At 39.7% G+C, this 17,899-nt stretch overlaps 1 protein-coding gene across 8 annotated transcripts in view; it reads right to left on the bottom strand.

Annotated features, from left to right (window-relative positions):
• Nucleotides 1-17,899, bottom strand: part of NCKAP5 (NCK associated protein 5) — a 1,052,051-nt gene that overhangs the window by 643,435 nt on the left and 390,717 nt on the right. For 7 of the 8 annotated variants that reach the window (XR_003793798.1, XM_029224397.1, XM_029224398.1 and 4 more), the window contains one exon: nt 12,862-12,935. Coding sequence is in view for 5 of the 8 variants with exons in the window: in XM_029224397.1 (XP_029080230.1) it covers nt 12,862-12,935 (74 nt within the window). In the remaining 3 variants the exon portion in view is untranslated. Of the gene's footprint in view, nt 1-12,861; nt 12,936-17,899 lie in introns of those variants that run through there. The other variant, XM_029224406.1, reaches the window with a different exon arrangement.

The following is a 17,899-nucleotide window of genomic DNA, read 5'->3' as shown; positions in this document are numbered from 1 at the left end:
TGTGTGTGTGTGTGTGTGTGTGTGTGTGTGTGTGTGTGTGTGTGTGTATCACATCTTCTTTACCCATTTATCTGCTGATGGACACTAAGGTTGCTTCCATGTAAATAATTCTGCTATGAATATTGGGGTACATGTATCTTTTTGAATTAGTGTTTTGGGGTTTTTTTTTTGATATATACCCAGGAGTGGAATTGCTGGGTCATATGGTAGTTATATAGGTCTATCCCTTAGTTTTCTATGTGTCAAACTAAATACCTTCAATTCCTTTCACCATTATTAATTTAGTATTCAGCACCTCATACCATTTTAGTCATGGACCTTCTGGATACTCTCTGGTTTATAATATCATTAACTGACATCTAAAATAAGTACTCTTGGGCTTCTCTGGTGGCGCAGTGGTTGAGAGTCCGCCTGCCGATGCAGGGGACATGGGTTCGTGCCCCGGTCCAGGAGGATCCCACATGCCACGGAGCGGCTGGGCCCGTGAGCCATGGCCGCTGAGCCTGCGCGTCCGGAGCTTGTGCTCCACAACGGGAGAGGCCACAACAGTGAGAGGCCCGCGTACCGCAAAAAAAAAAAAAAAAAAAAGTAGTCTTGATACAGTATTATCAGCAAGAGAACTGAGTAGAACTTTTAATTTCCCTGTTAAAGAAAGTCAGCTAGTATGTGTTAGCTGAACACCTGTCATGTTCAACCCTATGCTTAGCCATCATTTGATACATAACAGAAGTGGAAGGCCAGGTGCTGAAAATATCTGTAGAATCAAAACTGAGGTACATGGGATAATTCTGGAGTTTTTGCAAGATGTAAACCATTATGTGGACAAATGTGATACAGTCTCAAATTCATGGTGGATTAAAAAAAAATGGAGCCCAGGCAGGCTGGGGAATCTATGTGATGAGTTGTAGATTAGGAGGACCTACCTAGGCTGTATCTTGAAGGATGGGTAGGATTTATCTGTCTGGAACAGACACTGACGATGAGGGAATGTGTGTGTAGGAATAATCAGTAATAAAGAAGGTCAGCATTGGTAGGGACATGTGTGGCAAGAAATAGAAATATTTAGATTTGTACTGTAAAATTTCCACTAGGACTTTCTTCCATTCTAAATATGCTTTGCTTAACTCTGCTAAAAAATTTTCCAGGACTCAGATATCCACAGGTCTCTAATTTGGCAAACTAATCCTTGGTAAGATACTACCAGGAGCTAAGAGAGTAATCCTAGAACTCCCCTCAGGTGGCAAGTATAGACTTCAGAGGTGATTTTCTGGACACCCAATTTCCTTTATACCAAGCATGAGAATTCCAGGCAGTCCAGTGGGAGAGGTATTTTTGGATAGATACAACTTTTGGTACATTTTAAATTATATTATCTTGTTAACAAATGGTTCCAAAGGCCAAAGTCCTAAACTGTGTATCTGATCCAAAGAATTTCTCTTTTAGACTGGTCTTCTGTAATTGACCCCATTCCTATCTTTATTTCCAAAGCCAAGATACAGGAAAATCAATTAGATAATAAAAATGAATAAATCCAGGTAAATACACATGTTGGCTTTCAATTAGCCAGTGAGTCTGTGAATCTCCAGGGAACACTGAAGACAGCTCATAAGACAATGCAGTTTCCCTTAATAGGGACCGTAACCCCAGAGTGGCTTTCTTCTTTTTTTTTTTTTTTTCTAATAATGTGCAATTGACTGGTTTTTTTTTTTTTCAACATGCTGTGCTCATAACTTCTGTGGAAACTTAAACATTATTCAATACAACAATTTCCTGCAAAACCTTTTGAAAGTGGTCATAGACTCTGACCCTGCTCTGGTGCTCTGGGTCTGCCAGCATGCTGTTTTATTACCTCTGGAAGGTTCAGTGCCAAGACACAGTGCAAGAGTTAGAAATGAAAGAAAACCAGGTGTATAAAAGTAATTTTCTGCCTTCTTTCGAGAAGGGAAACTGTCACCTTCAACTCTCAGTAATTCTATGTATCTATCACATCTACCTTCATCACCCAACCCTTGGCCTACAAGGTAATTGGTAAGAATTACAGATTGTTAATCCTAAAGAAAGTACTGCTAAAACCACTTATATTAACCCTGTCTTGTTACCAACGGGAAAGCAAGGCTCTGAATGCTGAAAGGACTTTCCCAGGACCACACAGTGAGTGGCGGAATCTGGACCTGAACTTCACATCACAGAGAAGGAACCAGGGATGGTATTTGTAAAACTTAGCAGCAGGACAGCACAGGCACCAAGCAATCAGAACAGAGACCCTAATTATAGTAGTGTGCCACCAAATACTGCCCCAGCTGGACTAGAGTGGATGTCTGTAACATTTTAAGAGATAAAGAGAAAATGTGCCCCTTATTTTGTTACCTAAAGCACTTAGCTAATAAAAATGATAATTTACTTTTAGTTGTTGGTTGTTCTCTTTTTTCACCTATTTTCCCCCACTGTCTTCCATGCCACTAATCCTTTGAACACTTGCCTTCTGTTTGGCAGCCCATGTCATTGTTATTTATGCTGAACGCCCTTGACTTCAAGTGTGTGTCCATCTTAACAAAATTCTAAGATTTTCTCTGCAAGTACCCACTTTATAGACTTTCAGGTCAAGCCCCAATTCTGTTTTTAAATTTTTTTAATTGAAGTATAATTGCTTTACAATGTTATGTTAGTTACTGGGGTACAGCAAAGTGATTCAAATATATACATATTCTTTTTCAGATTCTTTTCCATTATAGGTTATTACAAGATACTGAGTATAGTTCCCTGTGCTGTACAGTAGGTCCTTGTTGTTTACCTCATTTATATATAGTAGTGTGTATCTGTTATCGATTCTGTTATTAAAAGTAACCTGATCTATGTGTCTACAATTTTTCTCCAACTCACTTTATCCAAGGTGATAAATTTAATATTTTAGGCCTGGATTTTTATCATGCATTTTTTTTTACCTTCCCACAGTCTCTCAACCCCTTTCTTTCAAAATTATGAGATGTTCTTTCATTGCTTCTGTTAACAAGGTTGTTTGCAGCCCAAGATATAATTGGTAGATAATGGGAGTAAAACTGGGGACAGAAATACATATTTGATTACTGTTACTGGTTGAAGCCTGTCCTATGATGTGCAGTGACCCATCATGCAGACAGGACATGCCTCAAAACTTCTTACTTTAGGATTGAATTTTGAAAAAAGCATAAAATAAAAGTCTGGTGAAGCAAGCATTCTTCCTAGCTTTATAAATCATTACAACACATTCGCATCTTCATTAAGTGTCCCATCTTTAACTTTCTAAGAGTAACTATCTTGAAACTGTGGATCCCCTTTAGCACTGGCACACCACTGAGACAAAGGACTTTTTGCTATACTTGCTTGACCTTTCTCTTGCAATGGACTTACCAGTTAAGGCAGGCTTGTCCCTAATAAACACATGAGCTGTTAGTAATTTCTCTTCTTGAATCATCATCAATTCCTTCAATGGCCCAAGGAAAGTGTTTGGAGGATCAATAACATGCTAAGTCACTTAGGTACAAAGATGACTAAAACAGGGCTTCCCTGGTGGCGCAGTGGTTGAGAGTCTGCCTGCCGATGCAGGGCACACGGGTTCGTGCCCCGGTCCGGGAAGATCCCATATGCCGCGGAGTGGCTGGGCCCGTGAGCCGTGGCCGCTGAGCCTACGCGTCCGGAGCCTGTGCTCCGCAATGGGAGAGGCCACAACAGTGAGAGGCCCGCATACCGCAACATACTTCCAATTGTCTCTATGCTTTCAAAGTAAGTGAAGTGTTACGCTTGATGTTGTTTTGTATGTCTTATGCTAAGCACTATGAGAGAGGTGAGGTACCAGAAGATTGGCTCTACAACTCAAAGACCTTAGGGGAAGAAAACCCCTGTCATGAAAAAATAAGACAGTGTGTGATTGAGAGCCACATGGTTGGAACTGGTATAGAGGTCATTGAGGGTATGGATAGAGCTGCTGTTACATTTTGGAATAGTCTGTGGAAGTGAAGTTTTCATTAATTGGTGTGTGTGTGTAGGGGGCATTGGGGAGGGTTGGAGCAAGAACCAGAGCATCCCTAGGGTCTAAGTGAGAGATGTCCCCTACTTGTAAAATCTAGTACTAATGGAGCAGTACAGAGTTGAGATCTGCAGTGGCTTTAACTTTCTCTCTCAGGCAGACTTACATTTGGTGAAAATCTAGGTTGATCTCTGTAGAGAGTTCATATACAATATTTAATCAACGAGTGTAGATACTGAGCATCAAGTAAGCCAGGTTCTCCTAAAGCAACCTTGTGAAGGTTCCTGAGCCATGGAACCAGCCATAGGTTGCCAACCTCAACCAACTCTGCAACTGACACTTGCCTTCTTAGAAGTTTCCTCTGCCTTGAGAAAGCTAGAGGGTGTTTCTCCCAACTACTGTACAATTTCATCCTATTCTGGATCCTTTGATTCCAGGGAACCTCTCCATCCCGGACTCTTTGCTGGATTATTTATGAAGTCTAATTTGTAATACAAAAACACAAAATGTACTACAGTGAAAGTCTTAGAGGGGAAAAAAATGCAGTTTGTATTTTCTCATTTCACAGAGGCTCCAACATCTCTCCCCGGAATGGAAGGATGGAGGTGGGGTTCTAAAATTCCCTCCCAGGCCTCTGAATACAGAAGGTGCAAAAAGAATGGGAGGTAAGCAATCAATCAATCAATCAATAAACAAACAAACAAACAAATAAATAAATTTACTACTGTAAACTCCAGAGTTACCCATATAGAGAGAAATGTAGAGTTATATCCTAACAATCAATCCCTTAGGGGGAAAAAAAATCACAAGTATGCTCATGCACTAACAAGTTGGTGATTTTTTTCCCATTAAAATTAAAATTAAATAGACATCCATGGTAAATTACCCATTTCATTCCTCCTTCCAGTTAAAAAAAAAAAAAAGGCACTTTATCACTCCTTACTGTGGGTGTACTTCACTGTCAACACATGCGTTTATGTCAAGCAGGTCATTTATATTTTTGCCTGCTGGAGTTTTTCTTCTTTCAACTTAGTAGGGAATATTTGTGATCTTTATTACCCCCCGATAAATCTACAAAATGCCTTTTGCTTGAGGCTCTTTATTTTAATTTCATATAAATAAATCACATTAGGTTCCGGCTGTCATATTAAGATAAGCATGGATCTAGAAATAACATATGTGTTTAAGCCAAATTTTTTCAGATTACATAGTGGTGAATTTCTCTGGGTCACCCCTACATCCTATTGATGTTGAAATATTTTGTGGCACTTTAAGAGTGTTTCTTGAGGAACACAAACCTATTTAAACTAGAATTATCTTCTGATCATCTATGGACCTATTTGTACAACATTACTCAACTTAAGCTTCCCACGGTTGCAATAAATCCGTCTTTAATGTGGGGATGTTTCCCCAGTTACAGCAGAGGGCAGTTTTATATCTTTGTGGGTTCATCTAATGCCTCTATCTATACTGTGTTTTATTTATTAAATATAAACAGCTGTAAACCTGAAGTTCTCATCATCTTAACATATAGTTATACACAAAAGTCTCAAAGGCAGTCCAAGTTCAATCTATCCAATAACCAATTCTTCATCTCCCCTCACTCCACCAGACCTGCTCCTACACAGGACTCAGATCAAACCACCAGCTCCTTAGGGAAACCTTTGGCCTTTTGAAGGACAGTCTCCTAAAATGTGTTTTATAGATTCCTCCACTCAGCCTGGGGTAGAACAGTCTTGATAAATGTATGTGAATTTTTCTTTCAAACAAGATTTGTAGTGAAGAGGCAAAGATAAAACCCATAAGGTGTTCTGTTTTTTTGTTTTTTGTTTTTTTGCGGTACACGGGCCTCTCACTGCTGTGGCCTCTCCCCTTGCGGAGCACAGGCTCCGGACGCGCAGGCTCAGCGGCCATGGCTCACAGGCCCAGCCACTCCGCGGCATGTGGGATCTTCCCGGACCAGGGCTCGAACCTGTGTCCCCTGCGTTGGCAGGTGGATTCTTTTTTTTTTTTTGCGGTACGCGGGCCTCTCACTGTTGTGGCCTCTCCCGTTGCAGAGCACAGGCTCCAGACACACAGGCTCGGCGGCCATGGCTCACGGGCCCAGCTGCTCCGCGGCATGTGGGATCTTCCCGGACCGGGGCACGAACCCGTGTCCCCTGCATCGGCAGGCGGACTCTCAACAACTGCGCCACGAGGGAAGCCCCCCATAAGGTTTTAAAGAGTCTATTTTGTACACTTATTTGGTTGGGGCCTAAATATATATTCTCTGATAGATTAACATGGCCCTTTAGTTTAAAGGGTGGACAGATTTTGTAAGAGACAGGAAATCATATACATATAAAGTCAGTGTAGAGTTTCACTCTGGCATTTTTGGTGTCTCCTTGCCTCGGATGACTTGAGTTCAAATACTGGGCAACTCCTTAAGTAGATAAACATGCAGATCACATACCGGTCACCTAAATAAATTATAATGTTGATCAATCCTAAAGTTAAAGGTCAAATATGAACCTGGGTGATCTTCCAATTCGGTCAATCCAGATACCTTTCTGGATTTAGTTCTGTTAGCCCCTTCTGTTACTGAACAAAAGTCAGATAAAGATGTTACATCTTTACTTAAAGATAAAGATGTTACTTCACCCAGGGCTTCAGAGCTATGAGAAGGCTACATGCTCCCTTGTTCATCTAAAGCAGCACCATCCATCTATAATAAGAATCCTTGGGGATACATCTCAGCCCACAGCCTTCCCCACCACCGTCCAGGGGTGACATCACCACTGAAGTATGTGGCAATACCCAATTTCCAGAGCCCTGATTTATTCTCCCTTGTGCTGGGCAGAGGGCATGACTGAGAGGCAAGACTCTTATCTTGGCAGGGGTCTGGGACTGTCTGCCTCTCTGGAACAACCCCTGGTGGGTAATTGAGAAGTGACATTGATGGGTTTCCAGGGTGGCCCTGACGCTTGCACTTGCCCCGAGAAAGCAGCTATGGTTTAGAAATCCAGCCCAAGGATTGAGAGGAGGGGAAGAAAATGTAAAGCTTGCTAGCCCTGGTCTCCTTCGACCTCAGCAGACTGAGACAGGGATGCAGAGGTGGGAAACCGTGCACTGTTGCTCTGTTGGCGTAGCATGGGGTTTCGCTTTTATTGCTAGCAGAGAGCGCTGAGCTCTTTGTCTGCTACACAGTCTATCCCCCAGAGATAGCCTCTTTTTCTCTTGAAGGGATGTAAAAAACAAATCACAGTTCTTATTTTATTTGGTGTCCACCATTAAGAATTCATGCAGAGCAATTTTATTTGTTGCCAATTAAGATCTCCCAGTGGAAGTCTATGTTTTAGCAAAGGTAACCTGTTTAATACTCAGCATCACTTTAGTCTATGTAAATTAACCCCTCGAGGATAGAGACATGCTAATTCTTAAGATGCCTGGACAATTCGATTCTAAGAACCAAGATACACAGAAGGTAAATCTCCAAGAGGCTCTGGGCTTGACTTTTCTCAGGCCATGTGTGCTTTTGCCTCTTAACTCTATTTTACAACTACAAGACAATTTCTATAGAACGTGTTAGCAAAGGATCTTCTTTTCCCCGAGACAGAATGATAGCATGTAGCCTCTCAGTAAGCAGTTTTAATGTCACTCACATTTTACCAAAACTAAGACTACTGCTGAAGGAAACTTGAGGCACTGGTGCCAATGATCTCCACCCTAAAATGTATACATATGTCAAATGATGGAGAACACGAAAGGGTATTTGGAATGTGGATCATTTTATTGCAGTGTTCACTCTACTTAGATAAGCAGCATTTTGAATCATGGTGGGAAGGAAAACAAAGTTTTTGTCCAGTTTTTTTTCTCTCTCTCTCCTTAGGTTAAGAATCACAAATAAGCCAGAATGCAAAAGTCTATTTTGAAGAATTTGGGATACACTGAAACTATCATTTTATTGTTGGAAGGGATAGGCCTTAGGGACTCTTATTGCACCTAGAGAACTATATACGCTTGTCAATTAAACTCCTCTTGGTGATGTAGGGAACCACCATTTCTACCCTCGGGAAGCAGGAGTTAACTGGTTTACCAGGGCAAACATAGCTTGTAATCAACGGTTCTTCAGATTCTTGGAATTTGGTATTGAGGCTCTAGTTGCCCCTCAGAAAAATGGTAATGAACTTGGGACTGGCTTTCCGACGCATCTACTTTCCCCTTTCAACAACAACCCAGACTATTTGCTGCTCTTCTACAAGTCACCCATCCTAGTACCTGTGAAGTAAGGGGAGAAGGATGAAGAAAGAGGTACCAGCTATGTTTTTGTATATTTGGCTACCAAACTAGATAGATCACCATTTCCCAAAATATGTTCCTTAGACCTTTAGTCAGAGTAGATGCTCCAAGAAAGATAGGATTTGGGAATTTTTTTAAGTCAAAATTATATTCTATAGTCTATATTCGATATGCTTATCACATATTAGCAATATAAATGGCTCTGAATAGTTCTACAATTAAAATAAAATCTTAAAGCTTGGTTTTACCTAGTATACCTCAAATCTGACCACAGAATACCTTTATTTTTCTTAAAATATCCATACCATACTATACTAGTGTTTCTTGGGATATGCTTAGAAAAATGCTTATGCAGATGACTGTTTAGATCACTGGCTCTTACCAGGGAGAGGAGAGGATGTTGCCACTAGGAAGCATTTGGAAAATATCCGGAGACATTTTTGGTTGTCACAATGGGGGATGGTACTGGCATGTAGTGGGTAGAGGCTAGGGATGATGCTAAACACCTTATAACGCACAGGACAACCCAACCTCCATGATTAAGTGTAATCTGGCCCCAAATGTCAACAGTGCCCTGCCTGAGAAACCCTAGCCTAAACATAGCTTGTTCAAATGAAACTTCGATCTGGCATCTGCAGGTTGGCAACTGGCACTGTGCATTCACCAGATCGTGTCATTTAATTTTGGCCTTGCAAACCTACTTATTCTTCACTTACTTACTGGCTATTGATAACTCTGTCTGCAATTCAAGCTATGAAAATCTGAAATGAATGCTTTGACATTATCTGGTTCAATCACTGGCAAGCTCTTAGGTATCTGTTATATTAGTCACTTCTACCCCCGTTCTTTGAAGCTTTCCATGACATGTATTAAATGCTACATAAGGATCCAGCTGTATAATTATTCTAGAAAAATAAGATTATACCTATCTGTACATGTCATATATAGGTAATGCCTTTTTTTTTAACACCTTTATTAGAGTACAATTGCTTTACAATGGTGTGTTAGTTTCTGCTTTATAACAAAGTGAATCAGCTATACATACACATATATCCCCATGTCTCCTCCCTCTTGCGTCTATGCTTCATGTAATCTCAGTGCTCAGCTGTCTTAAATACTAGCTATATTGATAGCTTCTTTTTAGAGCTAAGGAAACTCAGTCTCAGAGGTGTTACCCAGTAGCCAGTTTGGATGGTCCAGAACCAGAGTCCATGTCTCCAAAACCTCCAATCCAGTCTTATTTCCATTTCTATACTGTTATGCTGCTTCTATTTGTCATACATACTTTCACGTATGTGACATGAAAGAGTAATTAACACCATAAATATTCATGAATTCAATTTGTCTTTTCCAACTGTCTATGTTCTAAACTCTTAATCTGAGGCTGCAAATGGATAAAGATTTCTGTCAAATAGCAGAAAGACATTCTCAGCAGTTGTTTTCTCACACCCTTTCTTGTCAGTCACAGATATATTTAGCCAAATGGAAATAGTAACAGATGACACAAAAATCATTAAGTACAGAAGAGCGTTTTCCTCCTAATCTTAACTTTCCTCATTTAAAGAAATAAATGTACAGAAATGTATGATCACATTTCAACATTGACTAGTAAACAAGTTGTCACTGGGTGTGTTTATTTTTTCCTCATCAAGCAGGGAGAGGCAGAGCAAATTAAACCCACCCAGACTTGTACCCAAGTCTTAGACTAGGTTCTAGATCCTGATTCCACCCTCTTCTTCAGATGAATTCACAGAAATTTTTTTCTGCTTGTATCAAAACATAGTTGGGCTAAATGCTCTTTGCCAGACAGCTATATTTGAACTCCACAAATTCCTTTGCAATTTGAAAACCCAGAGATAGATTATAGGTCTATTTCAGTAGAATACTAAACAGGACGCCGAAATAACCAGTTATCTTGAGAGCATGATTACAGCAATATATTTGTGTCACAGCACATGGTTATGCTATAAAAAGTGACTAAAGCCTATTAAAGGCTAGGAGATTCCTCCACGAAAAAAAGACTTTTAATTCTTAGACCCAATCTTCTACCATTTGTCCAATTCTTTTATCATTAAGCAAGAGGCAATAACAGTATGACATGTGTTTACCATGTTTTGATCAGTCCTCAGAGACTGTGGCCATAAATTAATGCTGGCTACTATTACTGTTGGAAGATCGAAATATTCAATTTTTTCTTTTAAGTTTCTTTTAACCTATACTTGAGTTAGCTTAAGTATAAATGGAAGACCACTAGTTAATATCAGCAGCAATGACAAGTAACCTATTCCATGAAATTTGTAACAGCTACAAATTAAAGGCATAATAAAAATCAGAAGAAGCGTATACTGAGTTATGGGAATGCCTGTTTAACTTCAGACACGTTAGCTGTGCTTATGTACATGACATGCCTTTCCCATGATGCTCGACACAGCATAGAGTCTACCCCAACTCAAGAAAGCATTTTAACTATTCAATCAAAAGCAGCAAAAAAAGATCCCCACTGCTCACTGTCACTCACAAATCGTTCACCATAAAACGTTTGGCTATAGTTGCCGTTGTGATATTGTAATCACCATCAGAAAGCCCATCACTGTAAGTCAGTCAAGATCTGTTTGCAAAATATAATCAAGTATAATTTCATGATTCAATAAATAGTATGTAAATCTGCTATTATTGGTTTTCATTTTCTTTTCAATACTACTCTTTCCATTTTCTCACTGGTAGTTATTCCGACTATTCAAATGGAATCATTGCCCTTTATTGTTATTCAAATGAAGCTTTTTTATTAGATCCTCTGACACTATATAAAAAGCTTTGCTTCTTCACCAGCAGTAATCGTACTTGGAAGGAAAATGGAAGTGACTGCCCGCAAAATTCTGAGCTCTTACTTTATGTTAGGTTATGTTTGCACCTGAAATGAGATTTTAATTTAATCGTATCAGAGGAAACCAAAGGTTTTTATTAACTACCTTAAGAAAGCAGGAAAGTATTCTTTTCCATGCAGGTTTTTTGGTTCAAAAACCTGTGAAACTATAATTCCTCTTCAATGATGTGTATAAGACACACTGACCAAATTAAACTCTAATTTCTTTCATCAAGATGGTATTCATCACCTGTGCATTTTTTCTTTTGAAAAAGAGTAAAATTATTCTATACAAATAGTTTAAAGAAAATGTTACAACTCAGTTACATAAGCTTTTAAGCATACATTGTAGTAGATCTACAGAAAATATAATTTAAAAGGCATATAACCATAAATACACTGCTGCTGGTTTTATTAATACAACACACTGGTTCACAAAAGAAAACCTGGTTAGAGCTCTCAAAAAGAAATCTAACAAATACTGCAACAAGTTATATAAAGTTAACTGATGTGTCTGTTACCAGCAAGCAGACCTGAAAACTGTACTTTTTTGTTGTATCCTACCAGCAGCTTTTCGAGGTAGAGAAATAGAATATTGTCTATTACTATAACCACAGATCTGTTTTCTAGTAGGAAAACTAACAGAAGAGCAGAACAAATGAAAATATCAGGCATTTCGCCCAAGAACTAGAATTCCTCAGAGAAGATGAATTTCAAGGTTATTAGGATTTGTTACAAGGGTGCGTGTAGAACAGGCAGCATCAGCTGGTACAGAGACCAAGGGTGATGGATTTAGATAAGGTTGGACAAGAAATCCACAGGGTTAGGTCACACTTACCTGCTTAATATCTCTGTGTACAGAGAGAGCACTGTCTTCCGTGACATGAGGAGATGAGAAATAAAGGACGCTAGGGGCTTTTTGACCCCTGGGCGACAAAGCTAATCACATTAAACAATTCTTGTGCAATGTAAGGTATCATGTAATTGAGCACTAGCATATTTATTCCAGATAACAAGAGCTATAGGAATTTAGTAAATGGAATTCAGAGACCATACAAGCACCTAGGAAGACCCTGACCACACGGACCCCAAAGACCTAGATAATAATATCAAAATAATCTCCATTCCCAAGAGGCCTCAGGGAATGAATAACCTGGGAGTATGACTTCTATGACACTCGCCTCTTTTTCCAATTTACCTGCACAAATGTTCTCACATACCTTTCCTTACCTAGAATCAGGACCCACCACATAGAACAAAAACCTAAACATGGGAGACCTATATATACTACAGCATTCCCGAAATACATATTCTTTAATATGAATTTAGAAATTTTAAGCAGAAGTGTTCAACCTTTCAATTAGAGAAAAACTTAAATAATATTTAAGCAGGCAAGGGCCAGAGAATTTGGGTCCTAGTTTCTACGATATAAGTTTGCTGCATGGCCTTGAGCAAATTAGCTCCTTGACCCTGACAAATGTTATGATTTCCACCACCTTCCCAGTTCTCAGCAGGTCCTTCACTCAAGGACAACTTCTGGCACCACTGCTCTACTTTAATGAAAGGAATGGAACTCTCTAGGTAGCCTCTGCTGATTTCTGCCCCCAGAGGTGCTTTTGGCACCAAGTAGAAGAGACCATTTGCCAACTCCATGCTTCTGTGATCAAGATCAAATTTATAGATGCTGCTACTAGTTGAGGATGTGGATTGAACTCACCTCCAGAGACTTCTGTGTTGCTCCTCAAGTTGAGTCAGCAGATGTTCAATGTATTTGTTGGAGTCCATGTATTCCTGCACATACAGACACACAAAGACAAATAAGGCCTCATCACCATAGGCACAGGATTCTAAGGCCATTTTGATCTCTACAAGAAGATTTTGGACAAGATAACCCCTTGGTCCCTCCCAGTTCTAGGAGTAGATGCTTCTATGACTTATATGCATAGTCATTTGGGGATGAATAATGTTTTCCCCATATGCTGTGATCATTCCATGAACAAAGAATGGAAGAGAAATGGAGTTCTATCAAGTCAGCATAAACATCCTCTTATTCACAGAGAAAAGCTAAATTTCATAGTCATTTACACTGTGGTTTGTTTTGCCATATAAAAGCAAGGGGTCAGGGGAGGCAAGTGAGACAAACTTACTTTCGCTGCTGACCTTAGAAGAGGAGGAATAAAGCAGACAACACAGGTCTTGATTATACTGGTTTTACACAAATAATTTCCTAGCAAAAACACTATTTTTGAGCTACACAGAAGCTTTATATATTCACTGCCCTCATCCACTGGGCATCTTATTTGTATTGATGAATCACATGTTCATTTTCCTTCATCTCCTTATATGAACAAAACAATGTAATTTGGTTTTGGTGGTTTTTTTTTATTTTCTTTTATTTCTTTTCTTAGAAAATCAATCTTCGGCTTCTAAGAGGTTATAAAGGCAAGGTTTATCTTGTTTAGAAATATGCATAAAGTTTTGTAAATCAAATTATATTTTCAAGAAACATTTCTGAAAAATGAGGGATTCCTTTGAGGCATGAGAATTGCTCATAAAATCTATAGGTTATTAAGTCCAATTTTTTATATTTGTGATTCCTGAATATGAGGTTCACATGCAATAGTTTCAACTGCCAACTATGTAGAAAAATACAAAAAAAAAATTTGTATGATTTATTTCATCCTGAACCTGATACTTCTTTCCCTTTCTGTATGAAGATCCAGCCCACAGGCCTCTGTGCCTACATTACAACTACCTTTGACGGAACAGTGTGCAATGATTTCAGTTTTAAGGCATGCACAAAAGTTACTGTTTCATTTCTTATGGACTTAAGGTAAACTGAGAACTCTGGTTAATATTGCTACTTTTTTTTTTACAGAATTATTTTGATAAAATTCTATATAAAATCTATTGCTCCTATAAAAATATTCACTATAATGGGTGGGAGCAGGGGAGTGGAAGAAACACAATAAGAGTTGACCTGATATAGTGGAAAGGGCCCCGTTCCAAGTTTCTGGACCTGGATCTACCTGTGTAGCCTTGAAGAAGCCTTTTTAACTTTCCACAATATTTCAGTTAGACTAGAGAGTATCCTAAGTCCTAATCTAGCTAAAACTGTTAGAATTCTATAACACTATAATTCTATTGCAGAAAATTAGCTAAAGAGTTCTATTCTAATTAATACACATGTTTAGTTTAGTTATTTAAATGAGAACATTGGGCACATCAAAACCAAAGCAGAAATCTCTTATCACAGGAAGTTGCAGTGGTCTGTGGTTATGTTATTAAGTGTCCCGATCAAGCTTTAAACACGATTTATTTATTTATTTATTTATAATTTATTTATTTTTGGCTGCATTGGGTCTTCATTGCTGCTCACAAGCTTTCTCCAGTTGCAGCGAGCGGGGGCTACTCTTTGTTGCAGTGCACGGGCTTCTCATTGCGGTGGCTTCTCTTTGTTGCGGAGCATGGGCTCTAGGTGCATGCGCTTCAGTAGTTGTGGCACGCAAGCTCAGTAGTTGTGGAATGCAGGCTCTAGAGTGCAGGCTCAGTAGCTGTGGAGCACGGGCTTAGTCGCTCCACGGCATGTGGGATCTTCCCGGACCAGGGCTCAAACCCGCATCCCCTGCATTGGCAGGCGGATTCTTAACCACTGCACCATGAGGGAATCCCTAAACACGATTTAGAACACTCAAAATTCTTAAAGATATTTTCAAATACATCCCATCAAAAAAAATTTAAAGACAGTGTTTCCAAGTAAAAACAAATATATAAACTTCAAAGTCACCCATCCATTCTTCATTCAATTGTTTTTTTTCAACATCTATTATATGTCAAGTGCTGTTCCAACTTCCGTAGATATTGTAATAACTAAGAGGGAGAAAGTTCCTGCCCTCAGAGAGCTTACATTCTGTAGAGAGATACATAACAAGTAAGTGAGCAGATTGATTTCAGATTGGTCACATGCTAGGAAGGAAGTAACAGGTGACAGGAGGGACTTTAAATGGGGAAAGCACCATCTTCATACACCATGGTTGGAAGAGGACTCAGAACAAATGATTTTTGGGTTAAGACCTGAGAAAGAAGGAGGCAGAGAAAGGAAGAGACCAGGGAGAACACCGCAGGCAAAGGAAATGGCATATGCAAAGGCCCTCAAATGTGGTATTTAAGGAACAGAAAGGAAGCCATTGTGTCCAGGAGCAGAGCCTGGGGTGTGTATTCTAAAATGAAGTTGGAGAGGAAAGCAGGGGCCAAATCACATGCAAGCTCTGAAAAACAGTTAGATTTAAACCAGTAGATTCGTTATTCTGTTCATTCTGCTTAGCTCAAGTCGGAGGTGGAAGCTGAAAGGTGATTACAAATATGATCTTTGGATCAAAGAGATTTAGGTTCAAAGTACCTGGTTTTGGTACTTACTAGCTGTACCTCCTCAGGCCAAGTTATTTAATCTCTCTAAACCTTATTTTTTTTCAGAGAGATAAATAATAATTTAAAAGGTGTTGTAAGGATTAAATAAAACAGTTTAAGCATATACCACATGCTAAGCAGTGAGCAGAGCCTTTTCTATAGGATCAAACCTCTTCTCAAAAGGCAAACCACTTTACAAGGTGAAGTTTATATCCATTGTCTCTTCTCTTACTCAACTTCAAGATGTTTAAGTGTATGCTTCTTTTTTCTGGCTGCATTGGGTTTTCATTGCTGTGTGCGGGCTTTCCCTAGTTGTGGTGAGCGGGGGCTACTCTTCGTTGCGGTGTGCGGGCTTCTCATTGCGGAGGATTCTCTTGTTGCAGAGCACAGGCTCTAGGTGCGCGGGCTTCAGTAGATGTGGCTCATGGGCTCTAGAGTGCAGGCTCAGGAGTTGTGGCTCACGGCCTTAGTTGCTCCTCGGCATGTGGGATCTTCCTGGACCGGGGTCAAATCCATGTCCCCTGCATTGGCAGGCAGATTCTTTTTCTGTGGTACGCGGGCCTCTCACTGTTGTGGCCTCTCCCGTTGCGGAGCACAGGCTCCAGACGCGCAGGCTCAGCGGCCATGGCTCACGGGCCCAGCCGCTCCGCAGCATGTGGGATCCTCCTGGACCGGGGCACGAACCTGTGTCCCCTGCATCGGCAGGCGGACTCTCAACCACTGCACCACCAGGGAAGCCCAGCAGGCAGATTCTTAACCACTGCGCCATCAGCGAAGTCCCTAAGTGTATGCTTCTTTAATTATAGTTGAATTTTAGAATAGGTAGTTAGAGATTAACAATAACAATACAGATTTTCAAGCATTAAATGTAGGTATTGCTGGATTGTGGTTTAAAAGCTATTTCAAATACAATACTGGCTGCTTTCATTAATTTTCCATAAAAATAACTCTAATGATGTCTTAAACAACATAACAATGGGAAACTAGGATTATGGATTTTCATCCTTCTTTTCAGTTTAATTTTTCATCGTAGCATGCTTACTTTAATATCCAATTTTATGTTACTTGCACATTTATTGTGGTATTGCCTATACCCCACCCCTACACATACACACACAAATAGACACCAACTGAAATGAACTGAGAAAAAAAAGATGATGCTTACATGTGCTTTTTGTTAAATGAAACAAGTTTTTCCCTGCCTAAAAGAACTTAGGCAGCACCCTCATATTTATCATTCCTGGCCCCTGAATTGGAGAAATTCATTAACTAATAATAAATCCTTACCATTCTTTAAGAATAAAATAGGATTATTCTACTAGGAATCACCTTGGAGATTAACTCCCAGGAAACAATGGAGGGTGATCACAGTGGGGCTGGCAGTGGTCCACACTGGAACTACAGTCGTAGCAAGTACAATGTTATAGCGACTGTGCCTATAGTGCCAGCTTTGGTATAAAGCGCATACTGAATGTTCTTAACATGGGCTCCGATATTCCAGAGTATCAAAGGCACAGGCAGAAAGAAAGGGGATGGCAAAATTCTACCTCAGTATAACATAGCTCCCCAAATTGCCTGAAAGACATTGGATATTGGGAGACCTCGCAGAAAAGATTTTAAAAATGCAGATGGACAGAAGGTGGTATATACACTGTCTGCTGGTGATCCCAGGGTCTATGCGGATCATTTTAGAATGAGTAGAGTGAAAACATACAACACAGAACCCATGAAGAAGTACTGGAGGACAAGAGAAAGAGAACATCACCCTCAATCACAGGAGAAGGCATCAAATCTGAAAATGATTTTCAAGAAAGTATTTTAGAAAAAACCTTAACATGTTTGGTAGTATCCAGAAAGACATGACTCTCCAAAACATGTGCAGAAAGCTTAAAAAAAGACACTGAGATAAAAAGATAGGATTAAATTAAAAACAAGACGAGCTGAAAAGAGAATAAAATGAAATAAAAATGGAGCTGGGTGAGCTAAGAACTTCAAGGAAATATAAACTGCAATAGCGGAATGGAAACTTGTTGACCTTTACATTGTGATTTTTATTATGGGATGACTCTCCACAACATGAAATTGTGCTTCAGAGAAGAGTGGATAATGGATTATGTATATCGGCACTAAGTGATCACACAAATGAAGTCTACTGCTCAGTATCTCATCTAGAAACAAATCAAACTCCCCAACCCAAGTACTTAAATATTCCTCAGTATCCATGGGGGACTGGTTCCAGGACCAATTCCTGGTGATACCAAAATCCATGGATGCTCAAGTCTTTTATAGTCAGCCCTCTGTATGCACAGATGTGGAACCCATGGATACAAGGTTGACTGCACTCACTA

Source organism: Monodon monoceros, unplaced genomic scaffold (assembly GCF_005190385.1).
Source record: "Monodon monoceros isolate NGI ecotype Baffin Bay Population unplaced genomic scaffold, NGI_Narwhal_1 Super_Scaffold_16, whole genome shotgun sequence".
NCBI lineage: Eukaryota > Metazoa > Chordata > Mammalia > Artiodactyla > Monodontidae > Monodon > Monodon monoceros.
This window is presented reverse-complemented; position numbering and strand designations above follow the sequence as displayed.